Source organism: Pantherophis guttatus, chromosome 4 (genome assembly GCF_059756535.1).
Source record: "Pantherophis guttatus breed Tessera chromosome 4, ASM5975653v1, whole genome shotgun sequence".
Lineage (NCBI taxonomy): Eukaryota > Metazoa > Chordata > Lepidosauria > Squamata > Colubridae > Pantherophis > Pantherophis guttatus.
In genome coordinates, this window is record NC_142066.1 from 6,949,567 (window position 1) to 6,971,639 (window position 22,073).

Consider the following 22,073-nt stretch of genomic DNA (forward strand, 5'->3'; position numbering starts at 1 on the left):
CTGCAAACCGGTAGTAAAGGTAAGTAGAACCCACCCCTGACTTAAATGGCTGGCAAGCAAGCAGGAAGGAAGGAGGAAGGAGGAAGAATTGTTTTTTCAGTGAAAACTATTCTTATTGATGAGAAATACAGAAACATACAATACAATGTGCCCAATTATATAAGAACACTCTCAAAATATCAAAATGAAATTTATAAAAGTAAATAATTATTTTTTTGGAACCAGGGGTGGTATAGTAAGTATACACTTACTATAAGTAAGTATACACTTACTTTCCCTACAGGTTCACAAATGTGTGTGCACACCCTAACCCCATCCACGCATGTGCCCGGCCTTCTGCATATACACTTTACTGGCGCGTGCGCCTTCCCAATATGCGCCCGGCCTCAAAAACATTCCTAAATAGGATGGCATAGAGCTGGGGTGGGTGGACGATTTCCGCTACCGGTTCTGATGAACCGGCTGAATACCACCTCCGTCGGAAGAAACAGGACAAACTAATGAAGCATTTATTGTAGCAATAATGCAAATATTATACTGTAGATGTTAGGAAGAATATAAATAAATTATTCCCTATTTAAAATCAATTCTTTTTTATTTCCAGTTATATTCTCCTTATGGAGTAAACACAAGAAAGGAAGTTTTAAAAGAAACACGGATGGAGATATTCCTGGGGTTTGCTATACTTTTGTACGTTTTTAAAGGAATCCTTGATTTAATTCCAACAACACACAAACCATACATAGGGAGAGGTTTAAATATATTTTCCTAATGCGGGTTGTATATTTTGTACCAAATATATAAATATCAGGGTGTGGATAAAAATGAAAATTCACAGTTATAATTCTTATGAATCTTTTTTTTCTCTTTCAGACACTGCTGCTTGCTTTCAATGTCCTGATGATCAATATGTAAACCATGAGAAAGATGGATGTATCATGAAAACAATTAACTTCTTATTTTATAAAGAAGTTTTAGGACTCAGTTTAGCCATTGTTGCTACTTTCTTCTTCCTTACCACGACATGGGTGTTGGGAACATTTATTAAGCACAAAGACAGTCCCATTGTCAAAGCCAATAATCGAGATCTCACCTACACCCTCCTCATCTCCCTTCTGTTCTGCTTCCTCTGCCCTTTCCTCTTTCTTGGACAACCTGGGAGAGTCACCTGTCTCCTCAGACAGCCTGCGTTTGGCATCATCTTTTCATTGTCCATCTCTTGTGTGTTGGCCAAAACCATCCTTGTTTCTCTTGCCTTCAAGGCCACCAAACCAGGATCTCGGATGAGGACATGGGTGGGGAAAAGACTGGCTGTTTCTATTGTCCTTCTCTGCTCTCTAGTCCAAGCTAGCATTTGTACTGTGTGGTTGTCCACCTCTCCCCCATTCCCAGAATTAGACATGCATTCAGTCCCTGAAGAAATGGTTCTACAATGCAACGAAGGGTCAGTTATTATGTTTTATTGTGTCTTGAGCTATATGGCCTTCCTTTCATTTGCCAGCTTCGTTGTGGCTTTCCAGGCTCGTAAACTGCCTGACAGCTTTAATGAAGCCAAGTTCATCACCTTCAGCATGTTGGCCTTTTGCAGTGTGTGGGTCTCTTTTGTCCCAACGTACCTGAGCACCAGGGGAAAAGCCATGGTGGCTGTGGAGATCTTCTCCATTTTATCCTCCAGTGCTGGGCTCCTAGGTTGCATCTTTTTACCCAAGTGTTATATTATTGTTTTGAGGCCTGATTTAAACAACAGGGAACAACTGATAAGAAGGCATGTTTAAATACCTTTTTATTTTTATTTTTTTATTTTTTAAAAAAATTTATTTTTATTTTCTATTTTTATACATAAGCTTTTGGGTTGGTAAGATTAAAAAATTGAAATAATTATAAGTTTCTTTATCTTTACTAAAAGGTTACCAAGCTTACCATCATGATTTACTTGTAGCTCTGAAATCTGGTTTTATGGGAACTTAAGTTATTTTTTCCCCAAGAACATCAAAACATGATTTTTTTTTAAGTTAAACCAGGAGAAAAAGTGTCCACATACATTTTGAGATGACAGAATTATAAAAACAAAATAAAACTGAAAAAGAAACTGTTTTGTAAAATGTCTAACTTGTTTATATCTTGTCTGTATCTCTACCTTCTTACATTTCTGCAAGGGTTAACAATAATGCACGCCCCCTCATTTCCATAATCCTACCTGATTCCTGACTCCTCCCCTCAGGTATAAAAAGGTCTCTCTGAGGTAAATCCAGTTATCTAAAAGAGAGAAACGTAACGTTAAAGGTTTAATGATCAAAGAGGCCTAGGATCTATCCAGGTCTAAAATAAAAGCTTGAAAATAAAATACATTTTGATTAGTGAGTTATTGGGCTAGAACCATCAACTTTAACAAAATGGTAGCAGAGGATGGTTGCCCATAACTCTGTAAAATGACTGAAACAAATGCTTACTCTGAAAATATAAACAGAGTAAACACAAGAGCCTTCACCAAGAAAATGGCTGCACAGCTGACAACCAAAGATGCCACTACAAGAACTACTTTAACTGAGAGTGAGCAAGACAACAATCAAACCTCGCTGCTCAGGAACGAGGACCAACAAGAAGGAAAATTACAAAGAGGTGATGAGCTAAGACTATCCATAATGAGGTTAATGGAGATGCAGGCCAGCGAAGAAAGTCTTATCGCTAAACTCCAAAACCTCTAAATAAGCCATGAAACAACTACCAAAGCATCAGCGATGATTAGAGAAATCACCACCTCAGAAAAAGATAAGCCACCTCAGTCGGACAACCCAGAAATAGCCGAATCTGTTCCCGCGCTCCTGCTCCGACGGCCATCTTAGAATGGCCAACAACCAATAGAAAGCCAATATTCAAATTTAACACAGCAAATTAACCAAAACTCTAAAACAAACGAAGAAAAACCCGAAAATCAAATACAAACCAACATGACTACAAGCAATAAAACACCAACCACCTACAAATCAATTACATGGCAAGATTCGAACTCACCACCCATACTACTGCCGGAACGGGACCTAAGAAAAGAAAATCATACCAACAACTCACCTATCCTACGACCTCCACCAGATTTTTCTGATCATCCAGGGACCATCATCCATGGGCCGAGACTCGTCGCCGCTGCTGTCGCCGCCGCAGAGACTTCAAACCCCGATGATCCTCGTCTTATGACCGCCTTGCTGCCGCGTCTTCTGCCTGTCATCACCAGGGATCCAGCCACCCAGCGACAGATCCATGCATCCAGCGTAGAATCCAGGTGTGCAGGAGGTGATCCCAGCATTCCATTGGCAGGCCTGGGCCTAGGCCTAGGAGCAGCAGCCGCAAGCTCCTCACCTAACAGCTCCCAGCGCAAAATGGGCCTCGCGCATGTGCAGTACTCACCTGCAATGATAGAAAAAAAAATTTACTGACAGTTTTTTTTCCATTAGCCCAAGCATACCATTGCCCTACTGTGAATTCAGTCACATCCCAGACCATGGACAGCTACCCCCAGTAAGTAATTATTCTAATAATTCTGGAACACTGCCTATTAATTTTCCAAAATTACAATTAGATGGAGGAAACCTTTTAGAATGGAGTCAACAGTTACAGATTATTTTTATGAGAGAAAATGTACTTTTCTTAATTTCTAAACCTCCAAAAAAACCCTGGTCATTTGAAATTGATTGTATCCACCACAAAGCATTTTGTCTATTGTTAACAAGTATACCACCCACTATGTACCCTAGCATAGATAACAACCTAACTGTGTATGAAGTTATGCAAAAATTATATAGTTTATTCTACAGTCAAAGCAGAGCAACCACCACTAGAATATCCAGGGAATTTCACTCTGCAAAACTCAAGCCAGGGGTCCCCATGAGCGAACACCTATTGAAACTTAATGCCACAAGAGCAGAATTATTACAAAGGGGGAAAATAATAACTCAAGAAAGCATGATGAGTATTATTATTAATTCATTGGACTCTAGCTGGGACAACTTTGTAACACAATTAGATAGCCTAAACTTAGAGCAGATATCCCTGAGCACACTCACAAATCGATTAATTGCAGAAGACAACCTGAGAAGGGACCGCCATATATCTAGAAGGGAACCCAAACCTATAAGGAGAGTTGAATTCCAAGATAGAGTAAGCAATTCACAGGAATGTTTTTCTTGCGGTTCTAGAAACCATTTAAAAAGAGATTGTCCCAGGAACTACAAAAACAAAGGATACACTGATCGTAGGGAGAGACCCGAGCACGGAAGAAGGCCCATAAGGGGAAGCTCACCAGATAACAGAACTTTGAGAGAGAGAGAGCGTGGTTGGTCTCCCAGCACTAGGAGAAATTACGAGCATAGAAACAGTTCACGAGATAGATACTCTGAATCAATATATGGTTTTAAACACGAGAACTCAAACACCAAACTAGAAACATACAAGAACATGTGGCTCCTAGACTCGGGAGCCACTGACCATACCTCACATGACCCAAGATTATTCACCTCACTCATGAAAACAAATTTTGAGATCAAAGTAGCCAACCAGAGTAAGGCTAAAGTAATAGGTAAAGGAAGTGTGCATATCCCAGGAATAGGAGAAATAGAGGGGGTATTGCATGTGCCAGATATTCCACACAATGTGCTAGCAACAGTAAAACTCCCACAAGACACAAACATCAAAGTGATGTTTAAAAAAGGCAAAGTATATGTATCAAATCAGGGGACAAACATTGGGGAAGTAATCATACACAATGGACTACCTTACTTTACACCCAAAGAAAACAGGGAGGGAAGCATTAACATAAACTCTGCTGATAAGGCAGAAGGAAACAAAGAAACAGAAGGAATGGACAAGTGTAATTCACCAAGTAAAAGTAAAATGTCTGTAGGCAACCCTTGCATGACAATTGTGCTCAACTTCTCCATAGAAAATTAGGGCATATTAGTTTCCCAATTGTGCATGTGCATATTCTTTCTAGCCAGGTTTTACTTACGTAAACTAAGTTGTTCTACAGCCCTGGTTCTGTGAAATCTCATTCACAAGTTTCTGGGCCTTTTTTCTGCTGACAAACTGCAACTCTGTGTTGCTCTCTGGGAGACTCAGATAGCTATTTCTGCCTTTTAAGGCATCATTGGTGAGCCACACCCACTTCTTGTACCTTTACAGGGAGGATGACGCCTTAAAGGCAGAAATAGGGCTGTAGAACAACTTAGTTTACATAGGTAAAACCTGGCTAGAAAGAATATGCACATAAAAGCCTACGAAAAAGAAAAAGACACATTGTACCTTTACAGGGAGGATATCTGAGAAGTGGGTGTGGCTCACCGATGATGCCTTAAAAGGCAGAAATAGCTATCTGAGTCTCCCAGAGAGCAACACAGAGTTGCAGTTTGTCAGCAGAAAAAAGGCCCAGAAACTTGTGAATGAGATTTCACAGAACCAGGGCTGTAGAACAACTTAGTTTACGTAGGTAAAACCTGGCTAGAAAGAATATGCATATATATATATGTAGGTCTTTGGTTATTCGGGTCTTCTCCCACATAAAATTGAAAGTGTCTTGGCGACGTTTCGACGAAGTCTCATTCGTCATCTTCAGGCTGGTGTTCTCGGCTTCGTGCTTCCAGGAGCAATGCCACATTGTTTGACCTACATACAAACACCCGCGAAAACCTGAGAAAACATATATATATTTTCTCAGGTTTTTGCGGGTGTTTGTATGTAGGTCTTTGGTTATTCGGGTCTTCTCCCACGTAAAATTGGAAGTGTCTTGGCGACGTTTCGACGAAGTCTCATTCGTCATCTTCAGGCTGGTGTTCTCAGCTTCGTGCTTCCAGGAGCAAAGGAAGCACGAAGCCAAGAACACCAGCCTGAAGATGACGAATGAGACTTCGTCGAAACGTCGCCAAGACACTTCCAATTTTACATGGGAGAAGACCCGAATAACCAAAGACCTACATATATATATATATATATATATATATATATATATATATATATATGTATGTATGTATGTATGTATGTATGTATGTATGTATTATGTACAAGCCATCAGTTAGACATTTAGAGGGGGTTTTGTTATGTAAAATGTCTAACTTGTTTATATCTTATCTGTATCTCTACCTTCTTACATTTCTGCAAGGGTTAACAATAATGCACACCCCCTCATTTCCATAATCCTACCTGATTCCTGACTCCTCCCCTCGGGTATAAAAAGGTCTCTCTGAGGTAAATCTGTGCAGTTCCAGTTGTGTATCTAAAAGAGAGAAATGTAACGTTAAAGGTTTAATGATCAAAGAGGCCTAGGATCTATCCAGGTCTAAAATAAAAGCTTGAAAATAAAATACATTTTGATTAGTGAGTTATTGGGCTAGAACCATCAACTTTAACAGAAACAAATACATACATGCTATACATGACCCCAGCATACTAAAAAGCAGAGACATCCCTCTGCCAACAAAAGTGTGTAGAGTCAAGGCTATGGTTTTCCCAGTTGCAATGTATGGCTGTGAAAGTTGGACCATAAGGAAGGCTAAGTGCCAAAAAATTGAGGCCTTTGAACTCTGGTGCTGGAGAAGACTCCTGCAAGTCCCTTGGACTTCAAGGCAATCAAACCAGTCAGTCCTAGAGGAGATCAACCCTGACTGCTCTTTAGAAGACCAGGCCCTGAAGATGAAATTGAAATACTTTGGCCACCTAATGAGAAGGAAGGACTCACTGGAGAAGAGCCTAATGCTGGGAAAGATTGAGGGCAAAAGAAAAAGGGAACGACAGAATGAGGTGGCTGGATGGTGTCACTGAAGCAGTAGCCGTGAGCTTAAATGGACTCCGGGGGATGGTAGAGGACAGGAAGGCCTGGGTGGGGCCATGATGGGTCGGACATGACTTCGCAACTAACAACAACAATGTCAGCCTCCGCTTTGCCTGCTTCAGCTGCCATAAGAAGGCAGGGAGGGACCAGTTAAGGGGCCCGGGGGGGGGGAAGATTGCAGGAGGTGTCTTTCCAATGCAGGAGGTGTCTTTCCAAGAAACGAAACTGAATCTCCAAAGGGGCCGGCTGACCAACTGCCCTACATTCCTGATGAATGATGTTGCCAGAAGTGATTCCATCTGACCTTTGGGAGACCTTTGGATTGGATGATGGTCAATGGACACGGGGGGGCGGGGCGGGGGAAGAAGCTTACTAGATGCTATTTCGCGCGTTGTGCTCACTTCCAGCTTTACCTGGGTTGCGATCATTTCATATTCAGTAAAAGTACTAATCTCTTTAAAATATGGAGTTTGGGTCATTCTTTCCTGGATTTTGAAGGAAACACACCTGACAAACAATATATCACCCAACAGTAATACATTTACAAAGGTTTTACATAAACATTCTGCAGTCCATTGGAAACTGAGGCTATTTGCCAAACAAAAGTTTTTTGTCTCGTCTAAAATGGAAAATCCACTTTTCACATTCATATTGTCATATTTATTTCATGGTGTATACTCACATACATATGTAAATTTAATTTAATATTTGAGACCATTAAATCTTATCTCACGAGATAATGTATATATTAGGATCATAATAGCTGTTGCAATTGTAAATGCTATCATTCACACTTACAATGCCATCATTTACATATCCTGGGCTGTCCTAAGCAGAAAATGTTTGTTTCCTAAAGGAGAAAAACATTTGCAGCTACTAATGTGAAGTATAAATGCTGGCTTTCACTCAAATCTTCCATTTATCATGTTTCTCCATTTAGTTAATGTTGAGATCTGGATTGCACATTGCATTAACTTAGCATGAAAGAAAGGGAAATTTTTTTGCCTTTGTTTTGCACACATAAATCACCAAAGTCTTTGAATCGATGTATAAAGTAAAGGTAAAGGTTCCCCTCACACATATGTGCTAGTCGTTCCCAACTCTAGGGGGCGGTGCTCGTCTCCGTTTCAAAGCCAAAGAGCCAGTACTGTCCGAAGACGTCTCTGTGGTCATGTGGCCGGCATGAATCAATGCCAAAGGCGCATGGAATGTTGTTACCTTCCCACCAAAGGTGGTCCCTATTTTTCTACTTGCATTGTTTACATGCTTTCGAACTGCTAGGTTGGCAGAAGCTGGGACAAGTAATGGGAGCTCACCCCATTACACGGCACTAGGGATTTGAACTGCTGAACTGCCGACCTTTCGATCGACAAACTCAACATGTTAGCCACTGAGCCACCGCATCCCCTGTCAATATATACTAAGCCATTATTAAAGACTCAAATCAATTCCACTTCTACCACTGGTGGTCCTCTAATTTCTAATTAATTACAGATTAACAGAGTTAGAAGGGACCTTGTAGGTCATCTAGTCCAACCCTCCACCCAAGCAGGAGACCCAACACAGTTTCTGACAAATGGCAGTCCAGTCTCTTCTTGAAAGCTTCCAGTGATGAAGCTCCCACAACTTCCGAAGGCAACTTCTGTTCCATTGGTTGATTGTTCTCACTGTCAGAAAAGAGAGTCTGCACGTCCTTAAGGCCATTTTGGAGGCTTATCTGTGCCCTCAGAGTCTCCTGAATGGTGCAAATGGGTGTGGAAACATTTTGGAACTGCTGAAAGGACTGTGTTGTAAACAGGAGATAGCTGGTGTTGTATTCCTCTCCTTTTGTTGAGAGAGGGCTGTTCACTCTGAGAAAGAGTGCTAATCAGGGATGGTATTTTCTTACTTTCCCTACCGGTTCGTAAATGTGAGCATCCTTCCACGAATGCGCCCGGCCTCAGAAACGTGCCTAAATTACAAATTAACAATGGCTACAGCATACAAAGAGAATTTGTATAAAATGTTTTATAGATGGCACATGTCACCGGAAAGATTTGGCAAAAGTGTTCCAAGATAAATCAACCAGATGTTGGAAATGCCACCAGACATCGGGATCGTACTCTCACATGTGGTGGACATGTCCAGAAGTGAGAAATTGTTGGGCAAAAATTTGAAAATGACACAGCAATCTATTGATCTTAAACCGGAGCTGTTCCTGTTGGGTATCTTACTGGAGCAATTTAGTAAAGAAAATATATATTTGATTATACATGTAATAACGGCAGCAAGAATGGTATTTGCATAAAATTGGAAAGCAGAAAAAATTCCTACCAAGGGAGAGCTAATTAAGAAAATATTAGAATGTGCAGAAATGAGTAGATTAACATTAGCAATTAGAGGGAAGGAAGAATCGGAGTATTACAACATATGGGGGCAATTTTATCAATGGATAGAGACTGAATACAGACAATGTAAAAATAAGAAATGTGGGAAGAATATGTTGTAATACATTAAATTTAAATATAAGAGGGAAGATGTACTAAGAAAATGATGATAAATGTTGAATAAGATGACACAAAAAAATTTTGTACCCAGATGTTACACTGATTGATTAATGATGAATTGTTTGTTTAAAAATAAAAATTCAAAAAAATCCATGCCAAAATAGGACAGCATAGAGCCGAGGCAGGTGAGCGGGCCTGCCCGTGATTTCCGCTACCGGTTCAGGTGAATCGGTCTGAACCGGCTGAATACCACCTCTGGTGCTAATGAAACAGATGATTGCAAGGAGTGTAAATCTTTGCATTCCCCACCATTCAGTCAGAACTGAAGAAGCTTCTTGGGTGAGAAACGAAACATCTTCAAGGAAAAACAAACAAGGTCCAGTTGCCTCTTGAAAAAAAAGCACCTTTGGGATAACCATGATCCATAACTACATGGGACAATACATAATTGTCCCGTGTATTTATGGGACAATGAATTGGGACAATGAATTGCAACTATCTTTGTCTTCCCTGCAATTACCTGGATTATAATAATGACTGCTTCTCAAAACAAAATCCAACAGCTTTACCAAAGTTAAAAGAAAAACAGCTGATGTGTCATTTCAAACATGGTTATAAAACCCATTTACCCCACCCTGCTGTTCACATCTGGGCTAACTGGGGAGAAGAGACAGATGGTAGGCCTGGAACCCTGACAACAGATGTGGCTGTGGGTTGTTTTTTTTTTTTTTTAATTCCTTTCCATGCTATGTGACATTCTCACCATTGAACGTGGTGCTTGCTTGAATTAAATATAGTCCTAGTGATGAGGTTCTTGATGGACATCTGAGCACCTAATCTGCACCTAGATGATGATATTAGGAGTCTTGTTCTTTCTTTTATCTCACATAGAAAACAACATCAGTGCAAGGGTCTGCAATCCATCTGATTCCCTTTCCATCCCTCATGAATCGTACCAACCAGGTGACTTCCTCACAGGTGGGGTGACTTCTCAGATGTGGTACTTTTTTCATGAACTTTCTTTCCACAAGCAACCTTCACAGGACCTGAGCTTCCAGTTTCCAATGTAAGAAACTCTCAGATCTGACTTTAGAGTATTTATTTTATTTTATTTATTTATTAATATTCGTCAAGCATGTATTTTATGACAGATACAAGTGTAAACATAATTATAAATACATGTAAAGGACACGAATAAAAGAAAACAGACGGTAAGCACCCTGGTTCACTTATGCATGCCCCTTACAAACCTCTTAGGAATGGGGTGAGGTCAACAGTAGACAGTCTTAGGTTAAAGTTTTGGGGGTTTGGGGAAGAAACCACAGAGTCAGGTAGTGCATTCCAGGCATTGACCACTCTGTTACTTAAGTCGTATTTTCTGCAATCTAGTTTGGATCGGTTTACCATGAGTTTGTATCTATTGTATGCTCTTGTATTGTTTTGGTTGAAGCTGAAGGATTCATTGGCTGGTAGGAGGACATTGTAGCAGATGATTTTATGTACTATGCTTAGGTCAGACTGAATAAATATGAAAACCGAATAAATATGAATAAATAAGCCTGAGTGGCGCAGCAGACTAATGCTTCGGTTAAAGGTAGTATTTAGCTTCCAGCTGCCTGCGAGTTCAATTCTTACCAGGCTCAAGGTTGACTCAGCCTTCCATCCTTCTGAGGTCAGTAAAATGAGGACACAAATTGTTGGGGGCTATATGCTGACTCTGTAAAACTGCTTAGAGAGGGCTGTAAAGCATTGTGAAGTAGTACATAAATCTAAATCCTATTGGCATTGCTACTTGCCTTTTATGTATTTTTGTCCTTTTTCAAGAGACACTCACAAGAGGTGCCATTCAAGATTAGCAGAGATGGAAAGAATCAATGAGACTTTTCACTGCTGAGGTTGTAATTGGCCTCGGAGACCTGGCTTATTTGATTTTGACTGGGTGGGGAAATGGTGACAAATAAGGATATTCAAAGAAGTGCCATTTTTAACTGAGACTACTGCAAAAGAAAATGGGAATGTGCCTTTCCCTTAAGCTTCAAATGCCAACATCCTTTTATTCAGTGTGTCTACATTGTCACTGCCTCCATCCTCTGGAACAAACTTATTCTTACAATTTCTAAGGACAAATGAAAGGGGAAATGAATAAATAAATAAGCTAAATTCTCTCTTATGTTCTCTCCATGGATTCCTCTAAGACATTATAATTGGAGTAACTACTTCCAAAATAATTTTTATTTGGTTTGGTTCCAGTCACTGAATTCATCCAATAATTCTATTCTTCTTCCCAGGACTAAGGAGAAATATTGTAATAGTGAGAACAGTTAGCCAGTGGAATGGCTGGTTTTCCAGAAGTTGTGGGTGCCAAATCACTGAACATTATCTGAAATGTTATAGAATCTCCTGCTTGAGCAGGGTTTGCACTAGATGACTTCCAAGGTCCTTTCCAACTATTTTATTCTATTTTCTACTCTACTCTACTCTACTCTACTCTACTCTACTCTACTCTACTCTACTATTTCTATTCTACTCTACTCTACTCTACTTTACTCTATTATTTCTATTCTATTCTATTCTATTCTATTCTATTCTATTCTATTCTATTCTACTCTATTATTTCTATTCTATTCTATTCTACTCTACTCTACTCTACTCTATTATTTCTACTCTACTCTAGTCTACTTTACTCTACTCTATTATTTCTATTCTATTCTACTCTACTCTATTCTATTATTTCTACTCTACTCTACTCTTATTTCTACTCTACTCTACTCTACTCTACTCTACTCTACTCTACTCTACTTTACTCTATGCTATGCTATGCTATGCTATTCTAATGTTATAGGGTCTCCTACTCAATCAGGGGGTTGAGTAGGACTAGAACACCTCCAAGATCGCTTCCAACTCTGTCATTCTACAGTAGCAGCCAAAATTGTGGAAACCTTTTGGGAAAAGTGTATTTTTGAGGTTTGATGGCTAATAACACCACTTTTTTTGGAGTTTCAAGATAATCCTATTCCACTACTGGAATGGCCTGGGAATAGCCCAGACCTTAACCCAATTGAAAATCTATGGAGCCAATTAAAGAAACTTGTTAGTCAGAAGCGACCCAGCAATAAAACCCAGTTAACAGAAGCAAATATTTGATCTTGGTTTCACATTATAAGAGCTGCAGAACTAACAGACTTGGTTCACTCCATGGGAAGACGTTGTAAGGCCATCATTCATGCAAAAGGTTACCCAACTAAGTATTAACTGAGGTGATAATTTTTGTATATCTCATTTTTTTCCATGGTGATAATTTTTGTATATCTTGTACTTTCTATGTGTTTCACTTTTCTTCTTTATACTGTAACTGCTATTCTAATAGCAAATCCTTCATAAACATTACTGCATTACATTCTTGATTAAATTATCTTTCCATTGATATATAACTTCATGGTACTACTCAAAAAAAAAAAAGTGGTGTTATTAACTAGTTTTAGAAAATACACTTTTCCCAAAAGGTTTCCACAATTTTGGCCACTACTGTACATAAACAACACCTCATTTTGCTTCTATTGATTTTTCCCCCAAAATTTTAGATTGCTTGTAGTAAGTTAAATGGATCCAGAGACTGATTTAAAAAAAAGAGTTATATGGGTTGTACAATCTGAACCTAACTGTCTTTCAGCATACTGACGAAGTTCTACCAACATGTCTTGGGCTTGGCATTTGCAGTAAATGAGATCAACCAAAATCCCCAGATCTTGCCCAATGTCACACTTGGATTCCACATCTATGATAGTTATTATGATGAGAAGATGACCACACTGGACCTGCTCTTCAAATTTGATCGATTTGTCCCCAACTATGCATGCAACATCCAGAAAAACCTCATGGCCATCATTGGGGGAGTTGGCTCTGATATCTCCTTCCACATTTCTGACATCTTAACCCTTTATAAAATTCCACAGGTAAGATCTTCAAATGCATTTTTTTTGTCTCTTCTAGTTGTCTTGATTCCTGGTGACTGCCTAAGGAATAGATTAGACTAGACTAGACTAGACTAGACTAGACTAGACTAGACTAGACTAGACTAGACTAGACTAGACTAGAATAGAATAGAATAGAATAGAATAGAATATTGGCCAAGTGTGATTGGACACACAAGGAATTTGTCTTTGGTGCATACGCTCTCAGTGTACATAAAAGAAAAGATACGCTCATCAAGAATCATAAGGTACAACACTTAATGATAGTCATAGGGTACAAATAAGCAATCAGGAAACAATATCAATATAAATCGTAAGGATACAAGCAACAAAGTTACAGTCATACAGTCCTAAGTGGAAGGAGATGGGTGATGGAGATGATGAGAAGATTAATAGTAGTGCAGACTTAGTAAATAGTTTGATAGTGTTGAGGGAATTATTTGTTCAGCAGAGTGATGGCATTTGGGAAAAAACTGTCCTTGTGTCTAGTTGTTCTGGTGTGCAGTGCTCTATAGTGTCATTTTGAGGGTAGGAGTTGAAACAGTTTATGTCCAGGATGTGAGGGGTCTGTAAATATTTTCACAGCCCTCTTTTTGACTCGTGCAGTATATAGGCCCTCAATGGAAGGCAGATTGGTAGCCGATGTTTTTTCTGCAGTTCTAATTATCCTCTGAAGTTTGTGTCTGTCTTGTTGGGTTGCAGAACCAAACCAGACAGTTCTAGAGGTGCAGATGACAGACTCAATAATTCCTCTGTAGAACTGGATCAGCAGCTCCTTGGGCAATCCCTACAGTTTTCTTGACAAGATTTCAGAAGTGGTTTGCCATTGCTTCCTTCCTAGAATTGAGAAAGAGTGACTTAACCAAAGTCAACCAGCTAGCTTCATGCCAAATGAAGGACTGGAATTCACACTCTCCTTGTTTGCAATCTGATGCCTTAACTGACTCTCATGCCACTATGAAGGGTATACTGATTTGTTTATGAATTAAGATGGAGTAGATATGCGTTTAATTCATTTTTGGAACTATTTTATTTATTTATTAAAAACAATGGCTACCAACCTGCCTTCCATTGAGGACCTGTATACTGCACAAATCAAAAAGAGGGCTGTGAAAATATTTACAGACCCATCGCATCCTGGACATAAACTGTTTCAACTCCTACCCTCAAAACGACGCTATAGAGCACTGCACACCACAACAACTAGACACAAGAACAGTTTTTTCCCACACGCCATCACTCTACTAAACAAATAATTCCCTCAACACTGTCAAACTAGTTACTAAGTCTGGATTACTATTAATCTTCTCATCGTTCCTATCACCATCTCCTCCCACTTATGAGTGTATGACTGTAACCTTGTTGCTGGTATCCATACGATTTATATTGACTGTTTCCTAATATGATTTGATTGCTTATTTGTTCCCTATGACTCATTAAGTGTTGTACCTTATGATTCTTGATGAATGTATCTTTTCTTTTATGTACACTGAGAGAGTATGTACCAAGACAAATTCCTTGTGTGTCCAATCACAATTGGCCAATAAAGAATTCTATTCTATTCTATTCTATTTTTGGAACAATTCATTTATTTTAATTAATTTATTTATTTTATTCGTTTGTCAAACAAGTACAAGATAACAAGTATAGGTATGAACATAAACATGAACAAAGGAAGTAAATATATATAAATGGGGGTAGTAAGACAGGGACGGTAGGCACGCTGGTGCACTTATGCACACACCCTTTACGGACCTCTTAAGAATGGGGTGATGTCCACGGTAGACAGTTTGAGGTTGACGCTGTGAGGGTTTGAGGCTGTAACAACAGAGTCAGGAAGAGCATTCCAGGCATTGACCACTCTGTTGCTGAAGTCGTATTTTCTGCAATCAAATTTGAAATGGTTTACCTTGAGTTTGTATTGATTGTTTGCCTGTGTATTGTTGTGGTTGAAGCTGAAGAAGTCGTTGACAGGTAAGATGTAGTAGCAGACAATTTTGTGTATTATGCTTAGATCGGACCCCAAGCGGCGCATTTCCAGATTGTCCAAGCCCAAAATTTCAAACCTGGAGGCATAGGGAATTCTATTGTGATTAATATTATTACTCAATATTTAGAAAAAAGGAAGAAAGATTTGACTGGCAACAAATGTTTGACTATTCAAAATGAAGCCAAGTTATTGTGGTTTAATGGATTTTGACAATTAAAGAACAGAAAAATAAGCCAGAGGAATGAATTTGAGCAGATTTATTTATTATTATCCTCTTTGTAGAAATTATTTCATTTCTCCATAGACCAGCATTGTTTATGAATGAAGGAAAGGCATTCAAATCATGATCCGAGGCTCCATGTTCTAAAAAGGCAGTCACAAAGACTGAGAGATGATCAAGGGAGGTACTAATACCACTCTATAAAGCCTTAGTAAGACTACATCTAGAATACAGCATCCACACTATAAAAAGATGATGAGACTCTAGAAAAAGTGCAGAGAAGAGTAACAAAGATGATTAGGGGACTGGAGACTAAAACATATGAAGAACAGTTGCAAGAACTGGGCATGGCTAGTCTAGTGAAGAGAAGGACCAGGGGAGACATGAGAGCAGTCTTTCAATATTTGAGGGGCTGCCACAGAGAGGAGTGGGTCAAGCTATTTTCCAAAGCACCTCAAGACCAGACAAGGAATAATGGATGGAAACTGATCAAGGAGAGATTCAACCTGGAAATAAGAAGGAACTTTCTGACAGTGAGAACAATCCACCAATGGAACAGAAGTTGCCTTCGGAAGTTGTGGGAGCTTCATCACTGGAGGCTTTCAAGAAGAGATTTGTCAGAAATGGTGTAGGGTTTCCTGCTTGGGTGGGGGGTTGGACTAGTTGACCTACAAAGTCACTTCCAACTCTGTTAATCTAATCAAATCAAATATATCTGCCTTTCCTTTCAGCTCACATATGGTTCTTTTGCCTCAGAACAAAACAACCCAATATGGTTTCCTTCCTTTTATCGCATGGTCTCAAACGAAGCCCATCAGTATACAGGAATTGTCCAATTACTGAAGCATTTTGGATGGACCTGGGTTGGACTCATTGTTTTGAGAGACGAGAGCGGAGATCATTTCTTGAAGATCTTGGAACATTTGTTTTTCCAGAATGGAATCTGTTCTGCCTTCACACAAAGAATTCCAAGCCAAAGTCGTTTGCCATCGTTAACCCAAATGAACGAAGTATCCTCAAGCACTTATCAATATGTCATGGACAACAGAGCCAACATATTTGTTGTGTATGGAGAAACTCTTACAGTGATGTGGCTAAGTTCTCTAATGTTTCAGCCAGATTCTTTTCATCAGGAAAATGCATCCATTGGAAAGTTGTGGATTGTGACTGCACAAATTGATTTCACCATCATGGGCCTTGTCACCAGCTGGGATTCAGAATTATTCCAAGGCACCATTTCCTTTGAGGTCCCTTCAAATGAACCACTCGGGTTTCAGACGTATCTTCAGAACCTAAAATGCTGCTCAGAACAAGGGGACAATTTCCTAAAGGATTTTTGGGAGCAAGCCTTTCACTGTACGTTTTCAAATTCCAAAGAATCAGTAGAGCACGATAAAGTATGCACTGGGGTAGAGAGGTTGGAGGTGCTTCCAGATGCTGTTTTTGAAATGCAGATGACTGGTTACAGCTACAGCATCTTCAATGCTGTCTATCTGTTGGCACATGCTTTACATGCCATGACTTCATTTAGGTCCCTTCGCCGAGCATCAGTGAAAAGAAAGAGACTGGCAAGCCAAGATCTTCAACCTTGGCAGGTATTAATGATCATGGTGGCTCCGATGATTAGGACACTGGTTTATAGAATAGAAAAACAGAGTTGGAAGGGACCTTGGAGGTCTTCTAGTCCAACCCCCAGCTTAGGCAGGATACCCTATACCTATACTTTTTAAAAAATATTCTTCAAAACTATTTCATTCTTCTAGGAGGGGTGGTGGTGGCTTCCCACAAGTTGATCAATTAGGTGAACTGTTCAGGGGTGGGATTCTACCATTTTATTTATTATTTATTTATTTTATTAAATTTCTATACCGCCCTTCTCCCAAAGAACTCAGGGCAGTGAACAGCCACAAGATAAAACACATAAATACAAAAATTTAAAATAAAATAAAAACAATTAAATAATTTGGCTGAACAAATTTAAAATACCCCATAATTTAAAAACAAATTAAAATTTACCATTTAAAAAGGGGAGAAGATTTAGGCCAGGCCAGCTTGATGAAATAAAAAAAGTCTTAAGCGCGCGACGGAAGGTGTACAGACTCACCCATTTTGGGTGGATTCGGGGGAACCAGTAGTTCTGACGATCAGCTGGGAGCGAACCGGTTCTCCCCGACAATCAGATAGATCTATCTGCTCGCTCGCACTATTTTCCTAACTTTATCTTCTCCACTGATTCGCGCAGCAAAGCAGATTGCTGCGCCTCAGCTGTGTTTCTCCTCCGAAGAAACGCGGAAGTGAATTTTTTTTTTCAATCTGTGCACACGCACACTCGTTCACAAAGTGCGCGATCACCGAACCGGTTGTTAAACCAGGAGGACCCCACCACTGGAACTGTAGCTTGTGTCAATTTTCCCACTGTGTTACATGTGATGTTTTAGCTGTTCTTTTTTTTTTTTTTCTGACAGCTTCACTGGTTTCTTCAATGCCCCCCCGTCATGCACCTCACTCCCCACGCATGCACGGCAGAGACCCAAAGATCAGCTGACTGGCGGGGGGTGCGCGCACATGCTCAGCAGAGCTGAGCTGAGGTAACAGCTCATGTGCCCACGGAGAGGGCGCTGCATGCCGCAATCACGGGTATAGCAGAATGTCAATTTAAGTTCAACAACTACTTTTCCATAGGGACATAATCTCAGCTCATAGGGGCATTGCATCAACCTCCAAAACTGCTGTGGGGAGAAAACCGAAGTGTACTTTTTTTTTTTTGCTTTAATTTATATGCTGCCCTTCTCCGGAGACTCAGGGCGGCTTACAATGCATTAAGCAATAGCCTTCATTCTTTTGTATATTTTATACAAAGTCAGCTTATTGCCCCCACAAACTGGGTCCTCATTTCACCTACCTTTGAAAGGATGGAAGGCTGAGTCAACCTTGAGCCTTGGAGAGATTTGAACTTGCAGTAATTGCAAGCAGCAGATGTTAATAACAGTGCTTTAGTCCACTGTACTACAGGCTCCTAAAGTCAGTTCTCTTTGGAATTTGAAAACAGTTATGTGGTGTAAGTATCTTGCTGGTTTGTAAAAAAAAGGGGAGGCTTGGCTGCTCAAAATAAAACATTCTTAGGTAGAACAGACTGGTCTTGTTAGACTTCCAGATCTTTCATAAGTAATTTAAATGTGCTGCGTGCAGGCTTATAACACATAATTAGGATTCCCTCCCTGGAAAAACCAAAATGATGAATTCTTTTAGAATAACAGAGTTGGAAGGGACCTTGGAGGTCTTCTAGCCCAACCCTCTGCTTAGGCAGGAAACCCTACACCACTTCAGACAAATGGTTGTCCAACATCTTCTTAAAAACTTCCAGTGTTGGAGCATTCACAACTTCTGGAGGCAAGTTGTTCCACTGATTAATTGTTCTCACTGTCAAGAAATTTCTCCTTAGTTCTAAGTTGCTTCTCTCCTTGATTAGTTTCCACCCATTGCTTCTTGTCCTACCCTCAGGTGCTTTGGAGAATAGCTTGACTCCCTCTTCTTTGTGACATCCCCCGAGATATTGGAACAGTGCTATCATGTCTCCCCTAGTTCCAAGTTTTTGTGAGATGGTTCTGTACCATACTGATTTGTAACAGAGTCCTCAAGAAGGAAAGAACTGAAACGGGTTTGCAAGAACAGTGTCCTATGATACAGGTATATGTGCCTGCTTCAACTTTCCCTCCCTCCCTTCTTAATATTACATTTAGAACAACATGCAGCTATCCTGAATATAGATTTTAAGAATTTAGATTGGACCCTTTCAAAAGGAGAACAGAGGGTATAAGGACATCAAAAAGTAGTTGTCCATGAAATGACATGCATGCTTTTTTAAAAATAAAGCTCACTCTTAAAACAGAATTGGTCTTTTTTATTATATCATCATCATCGTATACATCTTCATTACTATGTAAAGATAAAAGCCTTCTGAACTCAGGCTGACCCTATAACCATCGAAGATCTAATAAGATGTTTTAAAGTATTAGTTGGGTTGCAAAATAGAGTCCCAAAGATGCTTTTTCAGGAGTCAACTGGACTTTCTTGTTTTTTCTTTGAAGATGTTTCGCTTCTCATCCAAGAAGCTTCTTCAGTTCTGAGATTGGGTTTCCCTTTCAAACGCAAGATATTATTTTTGTTTTACAAATTTTTGTTCTATGGTTATTGAATTGCATTTATTTCGTTTGTCTTTTAAAATGGCCACCTAACATTAAAAATGTCATCAAGAAAGCACAACAAAGTATGTTCTTTCTGCATAAACTCAGAAAGTTAAAACTGCCCAAGGAGCTGCTGATCCAGTTCTACAAAGGAATTATTGAATCTGTCATCTGCACCTCTAGAACTGCCTGGTTTGGTTCTGCAACCCAACAAGACAGACACAGACTTCAGAGGATAATTAGAACTGCAGAAAAAACAATGGCTACCAACCTGCCTTCCATTGAGGACCTGTATACTGTACGAGTCAAAAAGAGGGCTGTGAAAATATTTACAGACCCCTCGCATCCTGGACATAAATTGTTTCAACTCCTACCCTCAAAACGACGCTATAGAGCACTGCACACCAGAACAACTAGACACAAGAACAGTTTTTTCCCGAACACCATCACTCTGCTAAACAAATAATTCCCTCAAAACTGTCAAACTAGTTATTAAGTCTGCATTACTATTAATCTTCTCATCATTCCTATCACCCATCTCCTTCCATTTAGGACTATATCACTATAACCTTGTTGCTGGTATCCTTACGATTTATATTGACTGTTTCCTGATATGATTTGATTGCTTATTTGTTCCCTATGATGATCATTAAGTGTTGTGCCCTAATGATTTTTGACGAATGTATCTTTTCTTTCAGAAAAGTCCAGTCACACTTGGCCAATAAAGAATTCTCTTCTAGTCTACTCTACTCTACTCTACTCTACCCTACCCTACCCTACCCTACCTTACCCTACCCTACTCTACTCTACTCTACTCTACTCTACTCTACTCTACTCTACTCTATTCTGGTTTGTTTATCGATTTTGAAGGCCATTTAACTCACAAATGGGGTTTTGGATGGTATAGAGCCGTGATGGCGAACCTATGGCATGCGTGCCACAGGTGGCATACACAGCCATATTGGTGGGCACGCCAGCTCAGCTCTGGGGTGCATGTGCACACTGGCCAGCTGATTTTTGGGCCTTCTGGGCCCACCAGAAGTAGGGAAACAGTTTCCTGCCTCTGAAGGGTCTGGGGTGGATGGGTGGGGAAGGCCTGTTTTTCTTTCTTACCTGGCTCCAGATCCTCTCTATTTATCTGGGAAGGGCGAAAACAGCCTTTCCCACCCTCTTGGAGGCCCTATGGAGGCTGAAAGAGGGCCCATTTCCCAACTCTCGGTGGTACAGGAAGTGACATTTTTTCCTGTCCCCAGCCTCCAGAGACTCCTAGAGAGGCTCCTACAGACTCCTAGAGAGGGTCCTAGAGAGGTTCTGGAGGCTGGGGACAGCAAAAAATTCACTTCCTGTACCACCGAGAGTTGGGAAATGGGCCCTTTCAGCCTCTGTAGGGCCTCCAAGGGAGTGGGAAAGGCTGTTTTCGCCCTTCCTAGATACACAGAGAGGATCTGGAACCAGGTAAGAAAGAAAAACGGGCCTACCAGGCCATCATGTGCCAGGAGCAGGGGGGAGGGGGTTGCGCACGCATGCGTGTGGGCATGTGCATGCGCGACCCTCCCCTGCCCCCCTCTCCTGGCACGCGATGGCAAAAAGGTTAGCCATCACTGGTATAGAGCAATAAAAACCTTTTAAAAAGGTTTTTAAAAAAACCTTCTGCACAGAAAGTACATACATCATTTTTGGATAGGTCATTAGTGTCAAGATGCACAACAACATAAACATCACAGTCCTTACTAGCACTCTTGACTATCTTGATAATGTGTCTCTTTTCTTGGCTAGCAATAGCTCCAGGTAGACATCTCATCTCTTTCAAAACCTCCAAATTCAGTGGTGGGATTCAAATTTATTTAACAACTATCAAGAGCCTTGATAGTACAGTGGTTTAGTGCACCCTGTTATTAACACAGCTGCCTGCAATTTCTGCTGGTTCGAATCTCTCCAAGGCTCCAGGTTGACTCAGCCTTCCATCCTTTCTAAGGTAGGTGAAATGAGGACCCAGTTTGTGGGGGCAATAAGCTGACTTTGTATAAAATATACAAAAGAATGAAGGCTATTGCTTAACGCATTGTAAGCCGCCCTGAGTCTCCGGAGAAGGGCGGCATATAAATCAAATTAAAAAAACAAAAACAAAAACAAAAACAAAAAAACAACTGGTTCTCTGTCCTAATGACTGACTGGGTGGGCGTGGTCATGGTGGGCATGGCCAGGGGGTGTGACAGGAAGCACTAGGCCTCCTGCATCCCCCTGGGAGCAAAAACAGGCTGCGGGGGGACATGCTGCCCCCTGTGCCCCGTTTTGAGCCTCCTGCAGCCTCCTGGGAGCAAAAAGTGGGCTGCCGGGGGGAGGGGGGAGGTGTGCCGCTACCAGTTTGCCTAAACCGGACAGAATCAGCTGAATCCCACCACTGTGAA

The 22,073-nt window shown here is 40.4% G+C and overlaps 2 protein-coding genes across 2 annotated transcripts in view; both read left to right on the forward strand.

Annotated features, from left to right (window-relative positions):
- Nucleotides 1–15,586, forward strand: part of LOC132709882 (vomeronasal type-2 receptor 26-like) — a 32,463-nt gene extending 16,877 nt beyond the window's left edge. Inside the window, exons 6-10 of the mRNA XM_087892332.1 lie at nt 874–1,765; nt 2,468–2,619; nt 3,109–3,277; nt 12,971–13,253; nt 15,566–15,586. Of these exons, the coding sequence (XP_087748458.1) occupies nt 874–1,765; nt 2,468–2,619; nt 3,109–3,277; nt 12,971–13,253; nt 15,566–15,586 (1,517 nt within the window). The remainder of the gene's footprint in view (nt 1–873; nt 1,766–2,467; nt 2,620–3,108; nt 3,278–12,970; nt 13,254–15,565) is intronic.
- A 689-nt stretch (nt 15,587–16,275) lies between these two features.
- Nucleotides 16,276–21,447, forward strand: LOC148113641 (vomeronasal type-2 receptor 116-like). Its single transcript, XM_087892333.1, has 2 exons — nt 16,276–17,076; nt 21,442–21,447. The coding sequence occupies exons 1-2, from the start codon at nt 16,276–16,278 to the stop codon at nt 21,445–21,447; spliced, it is 807 nt and encodes a 268-aa protein (XP_087748459.1).
- The last annotated feature ends 626 nt before the right edge of the window (nt 21,448–22,073 follow it).

Excerpts from the sequence above, each read along its gene's own strand:
- LOC148113641 (XM_087892333.1), top strand. The coding sequence starts at position 16,276 with ATGGTCTCAAACGAAGCCCATCAGTATACAGGAATTGTCCAATTACTG.